General features: G+C 45.7%; 2 protein-coding genes across 2 annotated transcripts; one reads left to right on the top strand and one right to left on the bottom strand.

The window, feature by feature from the left end:
• Window positions 1–1,109: 1,109 nt before the first annotated feature.
• On the top strand, window positions 1,110–9,752 carry EPB42 (erythrocyte membrane protein band 4.2). Its single transcript, XM_063404563.1, has 13 exons — window positions 1,110–1,245; window positions 1,937–2,122; window positions 2,778–3,008; window positions 3,604–3,722; window positions 4,415–4,537; window positions 4,907–5,078; window positions 5,357–5,495; window positions 5,866–5,969; window positions 6,307–6,549; window positions 7,388–7,708; window positions 8,155–8,315; window positions 8,553–8,686; window positions 9,602–9,752. The coding sequence occupies exons 1-13, from the start codon at window positions 1,236–1,238 to the stop codon at window positions 9,750–9,752; spliced, it is 2,094 nt and encodes a 697-aa protein (XP_063260633.1). The 5' UTR covers window positions 1,110–1,235.
• On the bottom strand, window positions 8,823–16,446 carry CCNDBP1 (cyclin D1 binding protein 1). Its single transcript, XM_063404564.1, has 12 exons — window positions 16,299–16,446; window positions 16,148–16,207; window positions 15,337–15,416; window positions 14,653–14,734; window positions 14,112–14,208; window positions 13,782–13,855; window positions 13,409–13,485; window positions 12,527–12,780; window positions 12,099–12,159; window positions 11,080–11,126; window positions 9,695–10,743; window positions 8,823–9,016 (listed from the first exon to the last, which is right to left on the bottom strand). Exons 1-11 carry the CDS (start codon window positions 16,363–16,365, stop codon window positions 10,635–10,637), a joined length of 1,008 nt encoding a protein of 335 aa, XP_063260634.1. The 5' UTR covers window positions 16,366–16,446; the 3' UTR covers window positions 8,823–9,016; window positions 9,695–10,634.
• Window positions 16,447–16,495: the final 49 nt, after the last annotated feature.

The raw sequence follows: 16,495 nt of genomic DNA, 5'->3' as shown, positions 1-16,495 counted from the left end.
GTTCTTATACTCAGTGTTCCCAGTTTCTGCAGATCTGGTGACCTCCAGGCTTCGTAATAAAAGTCAGAGCAGTCAAAGCTCATGTAAGGCAGGAGCGTGCCCTTACCACAAAGAAGGGAATGATATTCTGGGGTGCCTTAGGTAAAGCATTGCCAGCAGGTCAAGGAGGTGATTCCTGCCTTTATTCAGTACTGGAGTGCTGTGCCCAGAGCTGGGCTCGGCACTATGAGAGATGAGCAGCAGCTCTTGGTGACCCTGCTTGAGCAGGAGCTTGGACAAGATGACCTCTGAGGTTCCTTCCAGCCTCAACCACTCTGCAATTATTCTGTGAAAGTGAATCTATACAATTAATGCATGCTGTAAAAACCTAAAACTCAAGAGAGTTTGTTTTTAGCTTAAATGATTCATATAAGCAAACAATTGTGTAGTTTAATATAGAAATACTAAGAAAACCACCAAACTCACTGGACTACATTATGTAATCAACTTCTTAAATTATTCCTGAGTTTGTTGGAGATCATAGGTTTCTGCAAAACTACTGATGACTCACTCCACAGTGAAAGCTGTTCATTTCTGATACCTTATTTCCTGTCTTTTGACCAATTATTATCAATTCAGTGACATTCCTTTTATATTACAGCAACTGTAAGAATGCATTTAGTCCAAGTCTCCAGTGCAATATTTTTAAATAATCTGTATTAAGCTACACAAATTTAGTTGTTTCTTTTAACATATTTTCTCATTTTTAAGTGGTTTCACTTTTCTGAATTAGGCACAGGAGCAGTGGATGTACTGACTATATTTTTTAACTCCTTGAAGGGTTTAGGATCTGAGTAGCTTGGGGTCAATGCTGGAGAGCAGCTCTCCAACACTTCCATTGGAAGTGCACCCTGTGCACTGTTTAAAACCATATTAAGATTTGCATTTCCTGCTCTGGGGTCCTCAGTGCACATCTCCATGAAGGAATTGTCACTGGCTGTCTCTAAATGCTTTGCATCCTGCTGTGGAACTTCACCTCCTCTGTAGCCTGTCCTCAGTGTGGTCTGAGAGATAAGAGTCCTCAACATCTGCACACCAGATAAGCTGGAGAGGTGGCAACACCACGTCCCACCCTGTACAAAGAAATCAAGCAAACAACTTTGCAAGAGGACAGTTTTAAAGACAGCTGGAGGAAGGAGCCACTGCCCACCAGAGCAAGCAGAAGCTGAATATTTTCATGGTACCTGGAACCAGCCATGGGCCAAGGTAAGCAAAAATCATTTTTGTCAGTTCCAAGCATTTGCCAGCTGTGTGTCAGGAAGAGACAACTGTTCTTGCTCCAGGACAGTGCTCATGAGGCTTGTGGAAGAGCTGAGCTTGCAGGGCAGGAGCCAAGTGCTCTAAAGGCTTAAGGAGCTCAGTTTGCATGGCAGACTGCACAAAAAGGCACAGCAATCAAAAGCTGGAATTGATGTCTGAGAGGAGTCTGAGAAGCAGCAAGAAGCAGCTGAGGCAGACAAGTGAGGGTTTGGAAGCAAAGGTAAATGAATCCTCAGCACAGGGAATAGGAGGGTGGGAGGAATTAAGGAGACTACACAGTTCAAATGGAGAGATGACCAAGTGTTTGAGCCCCTGGAGCAGAGAAAAAGTGCAGGTTCCAGGTAACCTTGAGGAAAGTGACAGTAACATCCATGAAAAGTCACATGATGGAGAGGGAGCCAGACTCCACATCACTCACTATTCTACAAGACAGACAGAACAGACATCTTCATCACAGAGAAGATAATGGATGGGGTCAGAGCTGGGTCCATAAGGCCTGAACTGGTGCAGGGCTTTGAACTGGGACAGTCATAATGGGATTTATTTGTTTATGTTTATGTGTCCCAAAATGTGGCTCAGGGCCCAACTGCAGGCAGCTCACAGCCCCAAACCCATTCTGTATCTTCTCACACTACAGGTCTGAGCATCCAAAAATGTGATTTCATGATCCCAGAGAATAACAAAAACCACCACACAGAAGAAATCAGCACTGAAAGGCTCATAGTGAGGCGGGGACAGCCATTCACCATCACTGTGAACTTCTCAGCTCCAGTACACAACTACCTGCAGCAGATGAAGAGGACCTTCCTCATCATACAGACAGGTAATGCCATTACAAACCTACCAGAGCTCTGCTCCTCCACCCACCTGAAGAACAGAGCTAGGGGCAAAAGCCATCTCCAGAGCTGGGCAGGGGTGCCCAAATTTGGATGTGAGGCCAGTGAACTCTTTATGTAAAGGCAAGGTAGAGTCTCCTGCTAGTCACAAACAGATCCCTTCCAGAAGAGACACTGCAGCACAATAACCAACATGAGTTCACTATTCCATTATTTCAAAATACGCATGGGATCTCTTCTGGCTTTTGGGGTTAGGAATGTTCAAACCTAGCTGGCCTGTCACAGATTTTTCTGTTAGAGTGTTTTCTAGTGAGACGCCTGAGAAGGGCAGCAGCTTTCAGCCCCAGCTTGTTTTACCATATTGTGAGCACTGGGCTCTGACGTTTGTGACAAGACACTAAATTCCAGGAACAGCAGGTCTGCACCATTCTGCCTGTTCCTGATTTCTACAGATCTATGGAAAGCACATCTCACTTTCAAATTACCTTAGCAATGTTCAGTGGGTATTAAGCTGCTAGAGGGTCACAACCCTCTCACAAGGGGAGCTGTGGCTCCAGAGATACACAAGGTCCCTGCAGTCTGCACAGGTGAGGAATAAACACAATGTCTGGAACAAACACAACCAGATTTCTTTGTCTGCAGGACCACATTCTTCCAAGGCAGATGAAATCCAGGCTGAATTTTCCATCTCCAGCCTGGGAGACCAGAAGCAGTGGAGCGCAGCAGTGGAGGAACAGGACCCGAACTTCTGGACCCTGTGTGTGAACACACCTGCCAATGCCCCCATTGGCCAGTACACTCTACTTTTACGGGCCTCCAAATCCCCTCAGCTCCTGGGCAACTTCACCCTCCTCTTTAATCCCTGGTGCCGAGGTAGGTGGTCAGAAACAGAAAGGCAGGCTGGGATCAGTCACTTCACAAAAGCAACTTTGGAGCTGTGGCACTGCCTCCATGGAGGGAGGCTGGGGCTGACTCACCCAGAGCTCCTTCCATTCCTGCCCTGCTCCTCACAGCACCTCAGGAGAGAGGTAGGGGCTCATAAAATCCAACATCTCCTGCCTCAGCACTTCTGTCTCTTCCCTGGAGTATTCCACTGTAAGAGTCCTATCCTTCTGCTAAAGGAAAAATGTTTGATTAAATGTTTCCTATAATAGAGATTTTAGGATGAGTCAAGATTGTAACTGGTCTAGTTAAAGCCAATGTATCTTTCTTAGTATTAGAACTTATCAGCCAGGAGAGTAGAAGAGCCAGCGAGTGCAACAGTCTGGGTCCAGAGGAACTTTTGGACAAGAAAACAGAGATGACAATGAAATTCTTCTTTCCTGTCTGATTCACAATCTGTGGCATTTTTCAGGACAGAATACCAGGGACTGCCAAAGCGCAGTGGAATCTGCTGATGCATGAGAGATGCAAGTGCATGTGAGACCAGGAATGCTTTATTCTTGATGGTATTTTTCCTCAAATCTAGATGATGAGGTGTTCTTGGCTAATGAGGCACAGCGGCAGGAGTACATTTTAAACCAAGATGGCATCATCTACCAGGGGACTGAAAATGCAATCCTAGCCCAACCCTGGGACTTCAGTCAGGTAAGCAAGAGATCTAATATGTCTGTGTGCTCTTCCAAGCACCAGCAGAGGAAAGGTACATACATCTCGTGTGTACAGGATGCTCAGATGAAATTCTATCCATCTCCATGTTCTCTGCACCCTCTACCTCCTGTGCAGAACAGAGACCCATGTATGAAGTCCTATAACCCAGTACATGTAATTTTAGCTACATTCTCAGGCCATCCTCTATAAAGGAATGCATTGATCTGTATCTGAGCTTTGTATGCTTTCATTTCCTCAACAGGTGTAAAAGCATTTAACAGGGCTCAATAATACTGTCTCTACATAATAAGTAAAGTAAGGACAAGAAGATATTTCTGTTTGTCCAAGGCCATTTGACACAGCCAGTGATTAGAATGGGATTCTATTTCACTTTAGTGCCAGCAGATCACAGAAGTACCTCTGTGCCAACCTAGAGAGTGCTCCAGAAAGTATCCATTTCCCTCAATCAGGGGACACAGTATCATGCTGATGCATTTCCCACCTTCAATAAAGTTGGAGGTCTGTCCTCAGCTCCCGCTGCAAATCTCTGCCTGGAGCCCTCGTTCACAGCCCTCTTACCTAAAACTATCAGCAGAAAGGGAGAAACAATCTGTACAGTCACAAACCCTTGCAGGGACCCAAGAGAACCAGCAGTTCATGGAGTATTTCCTGATGTGTTCTTGTTCCAGTTTGAGGAGGATATGGTTGACATCTGCTTCATCCTGCTGGCTCTAGGGGAGCACTTCCAAAGAGAAAAGGATCCCGCCCAGCGCAAAAACCCCGTCCACGTCTGCAGAGCAGTTGCTGCCATGGTAAGGAGGGCAGAGAGCAGCCCTGACCCAAGCAGGGGGCACCTTCTCAACCCCAGATCAGGCCAAAGCACAGACCAAAGAGGAAGCCAGTTCCAAACAACACCTCCTGCCCATCTCCAACCTGTCCTGATACTCCCTCAGCAGACAAGCAGTGCTGCAGGAGGTTCTTAGCAGTGAGAGTGTATTTACTGAATAAATCTCAGAGGAGACTGCTGTACCTGTTCTGCTCAGCCATGACCTTCATGCTTTGCACAAAAAATATCCTCTTGGTTTCATCTACTTTAGGAGTACTCTCCACAAACAGGATCAGGTGAACCTATCAAAGAAAGGCAATTCCCTAATACAACTTTCTCTCCTCCTTCTCTGCAGCTGAACTGCAATGAGTTTAGAAGCCTGATAGAATATGAGCCTGGGCAACATAATGGGACATCCCCTTCCAAGTGGCTGGGAAGCAGCCCCATCCTCCAGCAGTGGATTGCATCAAAATTCCAGCCCATCCGCTACGGGAGGTGCTGGGTGTTTGCTGCAGTCCTATGTTCAGGTACAGTGCTGCTATCACCTTTCATCTTTAAGTGAAAGCAGACCTTTAGTTTCCTCATCAACACTCAGCATCACTGCCTTTGAGATAAGAGTATCAGTACATCCATTCACTGAAATGAAATCTTATTTCCTGAGGGAGCAATGCCTCCTGCAAAGCCTGAACAGCAGACCTAGTGCCATTCCTAACTGGCCAAGCACCAGAAGAGGCTCTGCATCTATCAGCAGAGGCACCCTCAGGACAGGATGCACCACTGATTCACAGCTCTCTCTTCTGCACAGTTCTGAGGTGCTTGGGAATTCCTACCAGGGTGGTCACTGGCTTTACGTGGGCTCACAACACCAAGAGCAGCCTGAGTGTGGATGAGTACTATGATGAAGAAGGGACGCTGCTTACACAGGACAAGAGTGCTCGGGTCTGGTAAGAACACAAGCAAGAATTTGAGACAATACTTGGATGTGGGAAATGAAATACAGTGGAAAGGAAAGAGGTAACACAGCTGTAAGGAGGTGATGGGAGACAGCTCAGCTGAGGGCTTGTCTACAAGACCTGCTCTTGATAAACTGCTGCAACCCAGACTCAAGAGTGCCCTATTTCTAGGGCCCACAAAGGAAGAACAGCCCAGTCCAGCTAGAGAAACCCCACTTGTTTTCTCCACACAGAACTCTGCTCTTCTCAGTATGAACCGAACTCTTCCAAGGGAGCATTAACTGGCTGTGGTTTGGCAAAAGCTTTACTGTACCTCAGGGCTCAGTCCCTTGATATAAGCTCATGCTGTTGTCTCTTGCAGGACCTTCCACGTTTGGAATGAATGCTGGATGGCTCGGACAGACTTGCTACCAGAGTACAGTGGGTGGCAGGCACTGGATGCCACCTGCCAGGAAAAAAGCAAAGGTAAGATATCAGAGATGGGCTTGAGCAAGAGCAGGAGGGAAGTGAAGCAGGGGGCAAATAAAGCCATTCAATATTGCTCCTTTTCCATCTTCTAGTGGAAGGATGCAAAAGGATAGGAACTCACTCACCCTGTTGACTTTAGGCACAAAACTATAATTTATCTGTTTGGTTTGTGCAGCTCATGTAGGTCTAAGAGCTCTATCACTGCTTCCTAATGGCCTCCTAAACTAAATACTTCACCAGTGTAGGTCTAAACTAGGGATGGGTTTAGCAAAAGCATCTGAAATCTTAACTGGGAAAGCATCTGAATCTTAACTGGACCACACTTTCTCTTCAGGTCTATCCTTCTGTGGGCCAGCCCCTGTTCATGCCATCAAGGAAGGGGACACACAAGTTGATTATGATGTCTGCTACTTCTTTGCTGCCATCAATGCCAAATGTCACATCTGGATACACAAAGCAGATGACACCCTCAAGCCAGCTTTTGGTGGCACAAAATACACTGGTAACAACATCAGCACCAAGAGTGTTGGCAGTGAACGCTGTGAGGACATCACACAAAACTACAAGTACCCTGAAGGTATGGGGCAGGCACGGGGCTGAGCACATTACCTGTCACTATTACAAGTGAGAAGTAAAAGACTAGAGCAGAGCCAAACTAGAGCACCAGGGTCATCCACTTGCCACTACTTCCCCTTCTTCAGCGGCACTAGAACACCTAATTCTCCCTGTCTACAAAGCAGAGGTCATCACCCACACTTCACCCTGCTTAATGGCATTAAGGTGGTACATGGAGTTTGTTCACCAAGCACTTTCTTGTCTGGAATACCTTTTCTGATTTCTGTTATCTCTACACTCTGTACATCCACCTCCCATTACCTCTGTAATATAAATATGGATAGATATATTTTAGACTCCAGCTTTCTGAAAAGGACTGTTGTGCTCTCAGATACTGCCTAAATCTCTTCCTGAACAAGTAGCTCCCCCTTCAGAATCTGAGTGCTGTTTCCCTGGCCCAACCCTAGCACCCCATTTTAACCTGTGGCTTGTTGTCTCCATGGCTGCAGGAGACAACTGCAACTTCTCTGCACATGAGAACATGGAATTGTGCCTTACCTACAGCAACAAAAAAGCAGCTGCCTCCTCTACTCTGAGAGATGTTAGCACCAAGGTGTCTTAAAAACTGTGACAATTATTCCCAAGTAGAATCTGTTAGGCACGTCCAATTGAATATCCTGACAGCTGAAGCTGTCAAACTGATCCAACCAGAAGCACAAAAGGATATCTCTCTATGCTCTTAGAAACAGTTATCTACAGTACTACCAGGAGAAATCAATGCCATTCTTCTGCTGCTTCTCACTAGTAAACAGGAAAGCGTACCAAAGTATGCATTTCCTTTTTGGTTTTTTTTGTGACAGGTTCCCTCCAGGAAAAAAAAGTACTTGACAAAGCCTACAGAAATATGAAGGAACTTGAGACAACCAGCAGCAGCAGTAGCACACAGTTTATCTTCTTTCCTACTGCTCTGGAAGAGCCAGTCAACCTTTTCATCCACCTCCAGTCAAGTAGTTCTTTGCAACTGGGACAAGATATTACACTTTCCATTCAAGTGTTTAACTACAGTGGTAGAGAAAAGGCTGCTCATCTGGTAGTAGGGATCCAGGCTGTGCATTATAGTGGTGTGCCTATTGCCCAAGTTTGGAAGGAAGAGTTTCAGTTTAACCTGGAAAGCAATTCAGGTAAGAACCCTCCCGGGTGCAAGGCTAAAAAAGTCCTCTAGTGCTCTCATTTCAGGAAAATCCTCCTAGCCCTAGCTTTACAAAAGGCTGGCTGAATAGTTGATTCTAGGTGATTTCCCAGAGAGATTGTGGAGTGTCCCTAGTTGGAGATATTCCAGAACTGACTGGGCACAGTGCTGTGCCATGTGCCCTGGGATGACCCTGCTTGGGCAGAGAGGTTGGACCAAATGATCACTGCTGTCCATTCCAACCTCACCCATTCTGTGAAACAAAACACTTTGGCAACATCACCTTAGACATCTTCAATCTGCAAATCCACCTGGGGCCACTTAAGCATTTAAATGCTGCAGCTTTTAGCACAATGCTGGGCACAGACCACTCCTAGGTGTGATGCAGGAAAAGACCAGACTGCACTCATCACCTGTTATTTCACCACTGTGTTCCAGTCAATAACCTGCAGGTCTCTGTGCCTTACACATGGTTTGGAAAAGAGCTGGGAGAGCACCACCTGCTCAGGCTGACTGCTGTGCTGAGAGACGAGGACTCCCTCTACATGTACCTGGCACAGGAAGAAATCAGCATTTGTGAGCCCCCTCTCACCATTGAGGTAAGATTGGGCTGTCTTTCTGTCACTGCAGTAGAAAAAAACCAGCTTTTATAGTCATAAACAGCAAAACAATTCTGCTGGGTTCAGGAGCTCTCTGAGAAACTAGAGCACAAGAAATTAAGCTGGACTTTGCCTCTTCTGGCAAATGGCAGCTCAGGCACTGAAAAATGACACATCTCCCTTTAATCATAGAAGAGTATCTCCTCTTAGTTGTAGCTCATTTTCTTCTTTCAACAGTTCCCAGAAAACATAGTCCAGTATGAGCCAAGCACAGCAAAGATCAGCCTCCAGAACCCCCTCATGGAACCCCTGGAGCAGTGTGTGATAGCTGTCATGGGGCGAGGGCTCATTTACAGACAAAGGAATTACAGGTAAGTGCAAACTGACTGATCCAAGGACAGCAAATGGAAAAAGAGACACAATACAAGCAAGAGAAATCCTTGCACAGGAAAGGCTGTCCCCAAAAATAACTAGGCAACAACATGGCAGGAAGATATCACTCCAGCATGAAAGCCTCAAGCATCCCATCCTTTATTTACAGATAATGCAGATGATTTTCACACTGAGAAAAAGAAAAGCCAGCTAAGAGAACTTTCAACATATCTTGTTATCTTCTCATGTATCTTGTACATAAGTTGAAGCCAATACAGCATCTGTGAGAGCTTCAACATCACGGGCATAGACAGCAAAAGGAAAACCTCCTGCCAACAAAAAGGATAACCAGAGAAATGCCACAAGACTTAGTCAGAAACACACATTAAATAAGACAACAGTTAGAGGTCACTGAAATGAACTATGAAATTTAGAAATTATTTGCTGTTGGGAAATCAATTCCTTTTTAGTGAGCAATTTGAACATCCTTAAGTGGATTAAAATTATACTGTTTAAGATATCTTTCCATGCATTACCCACTCTAAACAATAAAGACAGCAGTGTCTTCCCCTTCTCTACTGAAGATCCAGGCAAATGTCACTTAGCCAAGTCACCAAAGGGCATGAACATGACAAACATCCCACATTTTTCTCAAGAAGCTGGATTAGGACAAAAGTCCCTTTAGATGTCTCTATGGAGAGTTTCAATCCTCCTGTCCTATCTCCCTCCTGAACTACTGTTACATAACAATTTCACTGTGGCAGTTCAAGTAACTGCCAACTTTCTTCTATTTCCTTTTTTTTCTTTCCTTCTTTTTGGCACCACATTCCTGCCTAGCAAATGCATATTCTAGACCCAGGAAACTAAAAACATAATGAGGGGTGATTCCTGTATAACCCCTTCCCGTCTTTCAGGTTGGGCTCTGTGCAAGCTAAAAGCACTCAAGAGCTGGAAATCCCATTCACACCCACCCGAGCAGGGGCCAGAAGACTCACTGCACGTCTCACCTGCCTCCAGCTCCAGAACCTGAAGAGTTACAAAACCACCAACATTGCAGCTGCCTGAGGCCCACTCAGAACAGGTCCTGCTGTCCCACCTACAAAAGAGTGGCCATGATCTGTGCCCTGATCATAGGCAAGCATAGGTGTTGACAGTTTAATAAAAGTTGTATTTAAAACCATGTTGAATTTTGATTATTTGCACAAACTCAACTCTCTCCCATCTGCCACTATGCCCACTCTGCAGTTTTAGAAGTTGAACCTTACTGTGACAAAGATGGGCTCAATGTTCAAGCTGACTTTGCAGTTCTCACCACACCTGTGCTGAGCCCACCAGTGCTTGAGTCTTTTGCCCTACCTGTGACAAAGTAAAGGATATCCTGGAACTTTAAAGTGATGACAGATATAGCATGTCTCTAGGGATATATATAGGGAGATATTTCCCCCTACAGATCCTTGACATTAATAAGGCAATAAAAATATTTTCTGCTGCTTTCTGAGGAAATGAAAAAGAAAAAGCTTGTTCGCTGCTCTCTAAGGTTAGACAGGAAATAGCAGCAATGCAGCATATTTTAAAATTATTCAGTGGGCTGCTTGCAAAAGAAGCAAAACCCTGTTGGTTCTGTATATATCCTTTGCCCTCTGAAGACAGGTAAAGCAAATAATGCAAATCTAGCAAAATTTTATTTTTCTCTGAACCCCACAGTAGTTGTCATGTCTGAAGAATGGGGCACGTTGAGATGCAGCACCACATCATCCCAAAAATCCAAGCAAAAATGACACCTTCTGCAACAGCAGAGGGCAACCTCCTGGAGAAGCTCTTCCAAATGGCAGTAAAGTTCTCTCCTATATTCTTCTCATCATTCTCCAAGCAGCTGAAGAACAGCAAAGTTCACTGGAAATGCAGATGCCAGAGCCAGTGGCAGCAACACACGTAGGCACAGAAGAGCTAAAGCTGACCCTGTGTGAAGTTCTTGACTTTGTTCATGTTGTGATCTACTGCACCAGATAGAAACTGCACCCAGCCTTCCTCCGATGGTGGACACACATGGCTTGCCCTGCAAAAGTGAAGGAAATTCATTAAGGAAGCCTCCTAGGTGTGTTTTGCATCCAGGCAACACAGGGGTATTGTGAAGTTCTGAATAACCACAGCAGTAAAACAGGGCTGCTCTAGCCCCATAAGGCTTTGAGCACGGAGAACCCACACTCATGTCTGTAGTCTCAAACCAAAAACAAGGGAACCACTATCATCCCTAGCATCCTTTTCTTACTGCCATCCCTTACTCCCATCATAGCTCCAAAATGCCAGCATCTACTGTCTAGAAATGAGTCCCCTTGGACACGAGGCATAGCAGGGAATAATACACACTTATAAAACTGTAGCTCATACTCACTTTGCAATCTCTAAGACTTTCTTTAATACTGAGGCCAACTTAGCAGCCTAGAAAGAAACAAAAGGGAAATTAGGTGGACCAAATGTGAGGAAAAGTAGGGTCTGAACAATACTGGAAAATAAAGAGGACTATAGGAATGCACAAGAGCCAAAAATGAATAAAACTGCCACAGATCATAATGCAGAATGAAATTATCCATCACTGCCATGCTCGAAGTGTCTCCCAAGCTACTCCTGGCTGTGACAGGTAAAAAAAAAAATCTGACTGTTTTTTAAAGCATATGTTAATTTTTTTTTTTAAAGATAAGCCTATTACAAACTAGCAATTAATATTAAAATATTAAGTTGCAAGTGACCGATTTTAATGCAATTTGATATTAAGTAATTACTTTTTACTCTAAAAAAAATCAAGCCACTGGCCAAAGGCATGAAACCAGGATTAAGAATAAAAAAAATGCCAGATATGAGGAGATTTGTACTTAATTTATCACGCAAGGGATGTTTCAAAGTTCAGTCAGGTTGCCAGAGCGTTACCCAGTCAACTTTGGAGTGTTGCCAAAGATGTAGACTCCACTGGTTCTCCGAGCAGCTTGTTTCAGTGCTTAAATACACTCACTGTAAGAGTTTATTTCATAGATAACTTTATTTGAGCAAGACTGCACTATCTAAGGAAGAAAGCCCATCTGCAGTACATAGGCAGCCTTAGACAACACTTTCCTGAGGCTCTATCACTGGAAATCTCTCTGGATTATAGTTAAGAGCTAAAGTTTCAAGTGGCCATGCTCTTCCCTGAAGAGATACAGATGAAGAATGTGTTTCCACCTGAAGGAAGTTAAGTGTGCAAGAACAAAGGGCACTCTTCATCCCAAAGAAATCATTACTGAGGCAGTCACTAACACCCACCTCTCCCTGAAGTCACATAACCTCTCCAATCTGATTTCCTCCTGCTCCCTACAGCCAGGCCACTGTCCCACATGCAGATAACTCAGACACTGAGATATCAGTACTGCAGATACTCACATTAAGTCGCACAGCCAATGGGTTCACAGGTGGGTACATGCTCAGTGCCAGCTCATCAACACTACAACAGAAAAGAGGGGAGCAAGAAGAAATGTTCTGATAGCACAACACACAGATCCTGGTCAAATCCTGCAGCCATCCTGAACGCAGGTCAGGAACAACAGTGAGATGTCAGTTGTACCTATGGGATGCTTCCCACTGCATTCTCAGTCACCTGTGTCCCTCTCACCGTGGAGTGAGATGTGGTCACAGCTCCAGGCCCTGTGTTCCTCTCCTGACCTACACAACTCTCAACAGCTTAACAGCCTTCTCACCACCTGCTCACAACTCCAGTATCATAAAGGTTGTTCCCCCTCCCCACTCAAGACCTCAAAAAAAGACCAGGACTGCTCTAGAGGGAAAAGCAGCATGGGGAGAACCCTGCTTACCTTGGGCTGATCTCATTAGCAATGTCTGCCAGGTCATCCAGCTGTGCAATCTGCTCTGGAGAATCAGCTTTGCCATGGGCCTTCACTGCAGCCAAGACCTTCTTCAGGCAGGCTTTAGAAGCCTTCATCAATCCCATGCAGGAGCTGAGCAGCTGCCGGTCAGCCTCTGACCAGTAAGTGTCTCTGTTGCCCCGAAAGCCCAGCTCTTCATCTTCCATGATGTCCCCATAGGGATCCTGCCCTTCCACCAGTGCCTGGGAACAGAGAGGCACTGAAAACCCAGAGCCTAACAACCATTCCAGCAATTCCCAGGAGGAAAGGGAAAGCATAATCTAGACATCATAGAAATAATTAATGGAGAAATCTCAGTTGGTTAATCCTAAAATGACTGGATTAAGAAAAACTGATTCACCACTCTAACAGTGCAAACAGCAAGAACTTGGTGAATTCTTATATCATCCTAAATTGTCTACCTCGTCCTCAATTCAGGACATGGTTTTATGGAAATTTTATACAAAGTAAACCAGGCTTGAGAATAAAAACTCATTAAAATCCATGCATAAAACAACATTCCGTTGTTCTGTGTCATGTCAGAACAAATTTATATTAAGGCCCATATGTAAAATAATTCCTGTGTTCCATCCCTGAACCACCACAGAGGGTGGTTGGACACTGGAACAGGCTCCCCAGAGAAGTGGTCACAGCCCCAAACCTGCTAGAGTTCAAGGACAACTCTCAGGCACATGGTGGGATTGTTGGGGTTGTCCTGTGCAGGGCCAGGAGCTGGACTCAATGATCCTTCTGTATCCCTTCCAATTCAGAATATTCTGAGTCTACGAATCCACCACTGCAGGTTCCTCTAAAGTCTAGGGGCTTCCTTACATTTTCCATCTCCTCCACAGCATCCTTGACCACACCCAGACACGAAGCCAGAGCTGACACAACTGCTGCCTGGTTATCTGCAAAAGCAAAAGGATGAAAACTATGGCACCACACTGTTTCCAAACAGTTTGCAACAACCTTCATCTAGGCTTGCAATCACTGTAGGATCAAACTTCTTGCAGAGCTCAAAGCTGCACTGCTGTCAGGCAAAGAATCTGACCTGGTTCCAAGCTTATACATATCAAAACCAGTCAAGTTTTTGAGTCATTCTCCACTTAGCCTTCATTGTACCAGCTGGAATGCCCTTGCAAAAGCTATTGATATTCCAAGACAACACGTCCTAGTTCTGTTGCTCTGCACTTACAACTCTCACCTCGTGGCAGGTTAGACACTTGCTCACAGGCCTCCCACACTCCTCCAGTTGATATCAGCTGTTCCTGAGACAAGCTGAAACAAAACCAAACCCTCAAGGTTAACGTCAGTAACAGCACTGTGCTAGACTGAGGTTTAATTTTCTGCATCAAAGATGATGTACACCAGCAAAAGTTCTGCTGCAAAGATGTCACCAACCAGCTTGTCACTAGTGTGCTACGTCTGTGTAAAGCCCTTGTTGCCTCCTAACAAGTATACTTGCAATTTTTTCTTGCCTTTTTCCCCCAAAATTATCACAAAATCATGGAATCATGCAATTGGAAATTACAACCTCTCCACTGGGGCATTGAGAATTGTGTCTGTGAGTTGGATCATTCCTTCCACTACTTCAGTGGTAGCATCTCGAACCATCTTCCGAAGAGTAGTACCTGGTTGAGATTGAGAAAGAGCAAGAAAGTTGGCACAAAGTCAGCACTGACAGAAAGCAAGTGCTGGAGATGAACACACAGACTGCTGTTTGTGTGGATACACTGTATAAATGAAATTACAATTGTTTTGAAGAAAAGCAAAATGCTTCCCAGTTCTAAAAGAAGTGTGGACAAGGATTTCAACACTTCATAAACTTCAGTGCTCATTCGACTACACAACTTCCTACACTATCACTCTCCCACGGATGGAAAACTGCAGCAGCAGACAGAAAAGTACTTCACTCATAAACACGTTCAAAGTCTACAGAATAGCTGACAATGGGATACCATGCTAATGACAACTTGCTGATACCATTAGGCTCTGAAACACTGCATTTTTCTATATAGTGGTGGTGAAGACCACCATCCTATAGAGCGGTAACTGCCTTGCTGTCATTATCTCACCTTGGCCCTTGGGTAGCCAGTAGTACACAGTGGCAACTGCAAGAACAGCATTCTGGACATCCTCACTCAGCTTCAGGCAATCCTGAAAATGGAGAGGCAAAAGGGTCACCCATGAGTAACACACAGCTGCATCACATTTAGAAATCCTCACAAACAATCACTGGCTTTCAGACTGCTCTGAGAAAAGGGATGAACAGCAATGACCAGTCTGCCTGAGAAACAAATACAGCACAAAAAGACACTGTAAGCAAGCTGTATGCATCTTAACCTGCCTCGTGATTTAATAACAAAACATTCCCTGGTGTGGTGGTCATGCATCAGAGAGGAAGAAGTAACTTAGATCATGACTCTGAACTTAAGGCCTTTTTTTTTTCTCTTCTCCAAACACCTGTATGATAAACTTCTCTCAATTGATAGCAAAAATATTGCATACTCTTTGTTAAACTTAAGGTCTGTATTCTCCAGTAATCTGTCTCTATCAGCAACTAGCTGTAGCTGCTACAGGATGTAAGAATATTTTTATTTAGTATGTCTCCCTACCTTACAAAAATTAGTTCTCTGGGCAGTTATTGGATTATATTAATACACTCTATAGTACACAGCCCATTTAGTCAAATAAACAGAGAAATACCTGAAGCTTGCACACACACTGCAATTTCATAGTCTTTTAAGGCTTTCTCTCACCTCTGCAGAAGGCAGTGGAGGTCTTGAGAATGCCAGACTCAGCTTTGTAGCTTCCTGTGATGTTACTTGGAATGTCTGACCTAAGAAAAAAATCCAACGGGTGCAAAAGAAGAAACTCAGGGAAAATATAAACGAACAGAGCAAAATATAAAAGAACAGAGCAGCTTCATGAGCAGCAGCTCTGATCCTACTACTTGCTTACCATTACACCCAGGCCATATAAAGACAAAAACTACCCCTCTACAAAGAAAAATTCCCTGGTGCATTTGTGCCATGCATGTTGCTTGTGTCCTGCATCTGCTTTTTCTCTGGTTTTGTTTTTTCACTTGGCTGGTAGTGATAGCAAGAACCCCAGTCTGCATCCTGGTTCATGACCTGTTCACCAGGATGTGCCAAGAGGCTAATGGACACCCTTATAAATCTTGTATGAACAGTTCAGTATCGGCCTTTGCTCTGCCACATCTTGGTGTGTTTGGTGACCAGAATTAGGGTGGCCAGGCACTGGAATAGGCTGGCCTGGAGGTGGTGGAGTCACTAACCCTGGAGATGTTTAGGAGGCTGGATCTGGCACTGATGTAGTTTAGCGCTTACAGCGGTAGCGCTGGGCTAGCGGTTAGACCTGATAATCTTAAAGATCTCTCTCTTCCAATAAAGATCCCTCTCTTGTCGATTCCATGACTCCATGAGTGGAAGGCACGCCCCAAAGCTGCAGACCCGCCGGGAATAGCAACCCTGCCCCGGACCAGCCCCGCGGGTACCCTGCCCCGGATCCCCCCGGCTCCCGGCCCGGCCCGGCCGCACGCCCCCGTACCTAGCGCGTCCCAGAAGTGCGGCAGCTCGAACGGCTCTCGGCCCTCGCCCGGCTCACCCTCTGCAACGGCACAGACACGGCTCAGCCCGCGGGGAACCGGCCCGGCTCGGCCCGACCCCCGCCCGGCCCCGGCCCCGGCCCCGGCCCGCACCTCGCAGCCGCGCCAGCACCGCCCGCAGCGCCCCGCGCACGTCCCGCAGCGGCTCCCGCGCCTCCATCGCTGCGGGGCGGCCCCGGAGCGCCCCGCGCGTCACGTCCGCTCCGGGAGCGGCTGGAACGGCCCGGCCCGCCCCAAAGAGGCCGGCCCGCCCCACAGACACAGCACAGCCCACAGGGACCGCCCCACAG

Source organism: Prinia subflava, chromosome 8 (assembly GCF_021018805.1).
Source record: "Prinia subflava isolate CZ2003 ecotype Zambia chromosome 8, Cam_Psub_1.2, whole genome shotgun sequence".
In the NCBI taxonomy this organism is placed as follows: domain Eukaryota; kingdom Metazoa; phylum Chordata; class Aves; order Passeriformes; family Cisticolidae; genus Prinia; species Prinia subflava.
This window is presented reverse-complemented; position numbering and strand designations above follow the sequence as displayed.

Bases quoted from the DNA above. Each gene is read 5' to 3' on its own strand.
- EPB42 (XM_063404563.1), top strand. The intron at 5,496-5,865 runs GTAAGAACACAA...TGTCTCTTGCAG, and splicing joins GACAAGAGTGCTCGGGTCTG to GACCTTCCACGTTTGGAATG. The intron at 8,687-9,601 runs GTAAGTGCAAAC...CCCGTCTTTCAG, and splicing joins TACAGACAAAGGAATTACAG to GTTGGGCTCTGTGCAAGCTA.
- CCNDBP1 (XM_063404564.1), bottom strand. From the start codon at position 16,365: ATGGAGGCGCGGGAGCCGCTGCGGGACGTGCGCGGGGCGCTGCGGGCG. The intron at 13,486-13,781 runs GTGAGAGTTGTA...TTGCTTTTGCAG, and splicing joins AGTGTCTAACCTGCCACGAG to ATAACCAGGCAGCAGTTGTG. The intron at 12,160-12,526 runs GTAAGCAGGGTT...TTTCTGTTGTAG, and splicing joins GCTAATGAGATCAGCCCAAG to TGTTGATGAGCTGGCACTGA.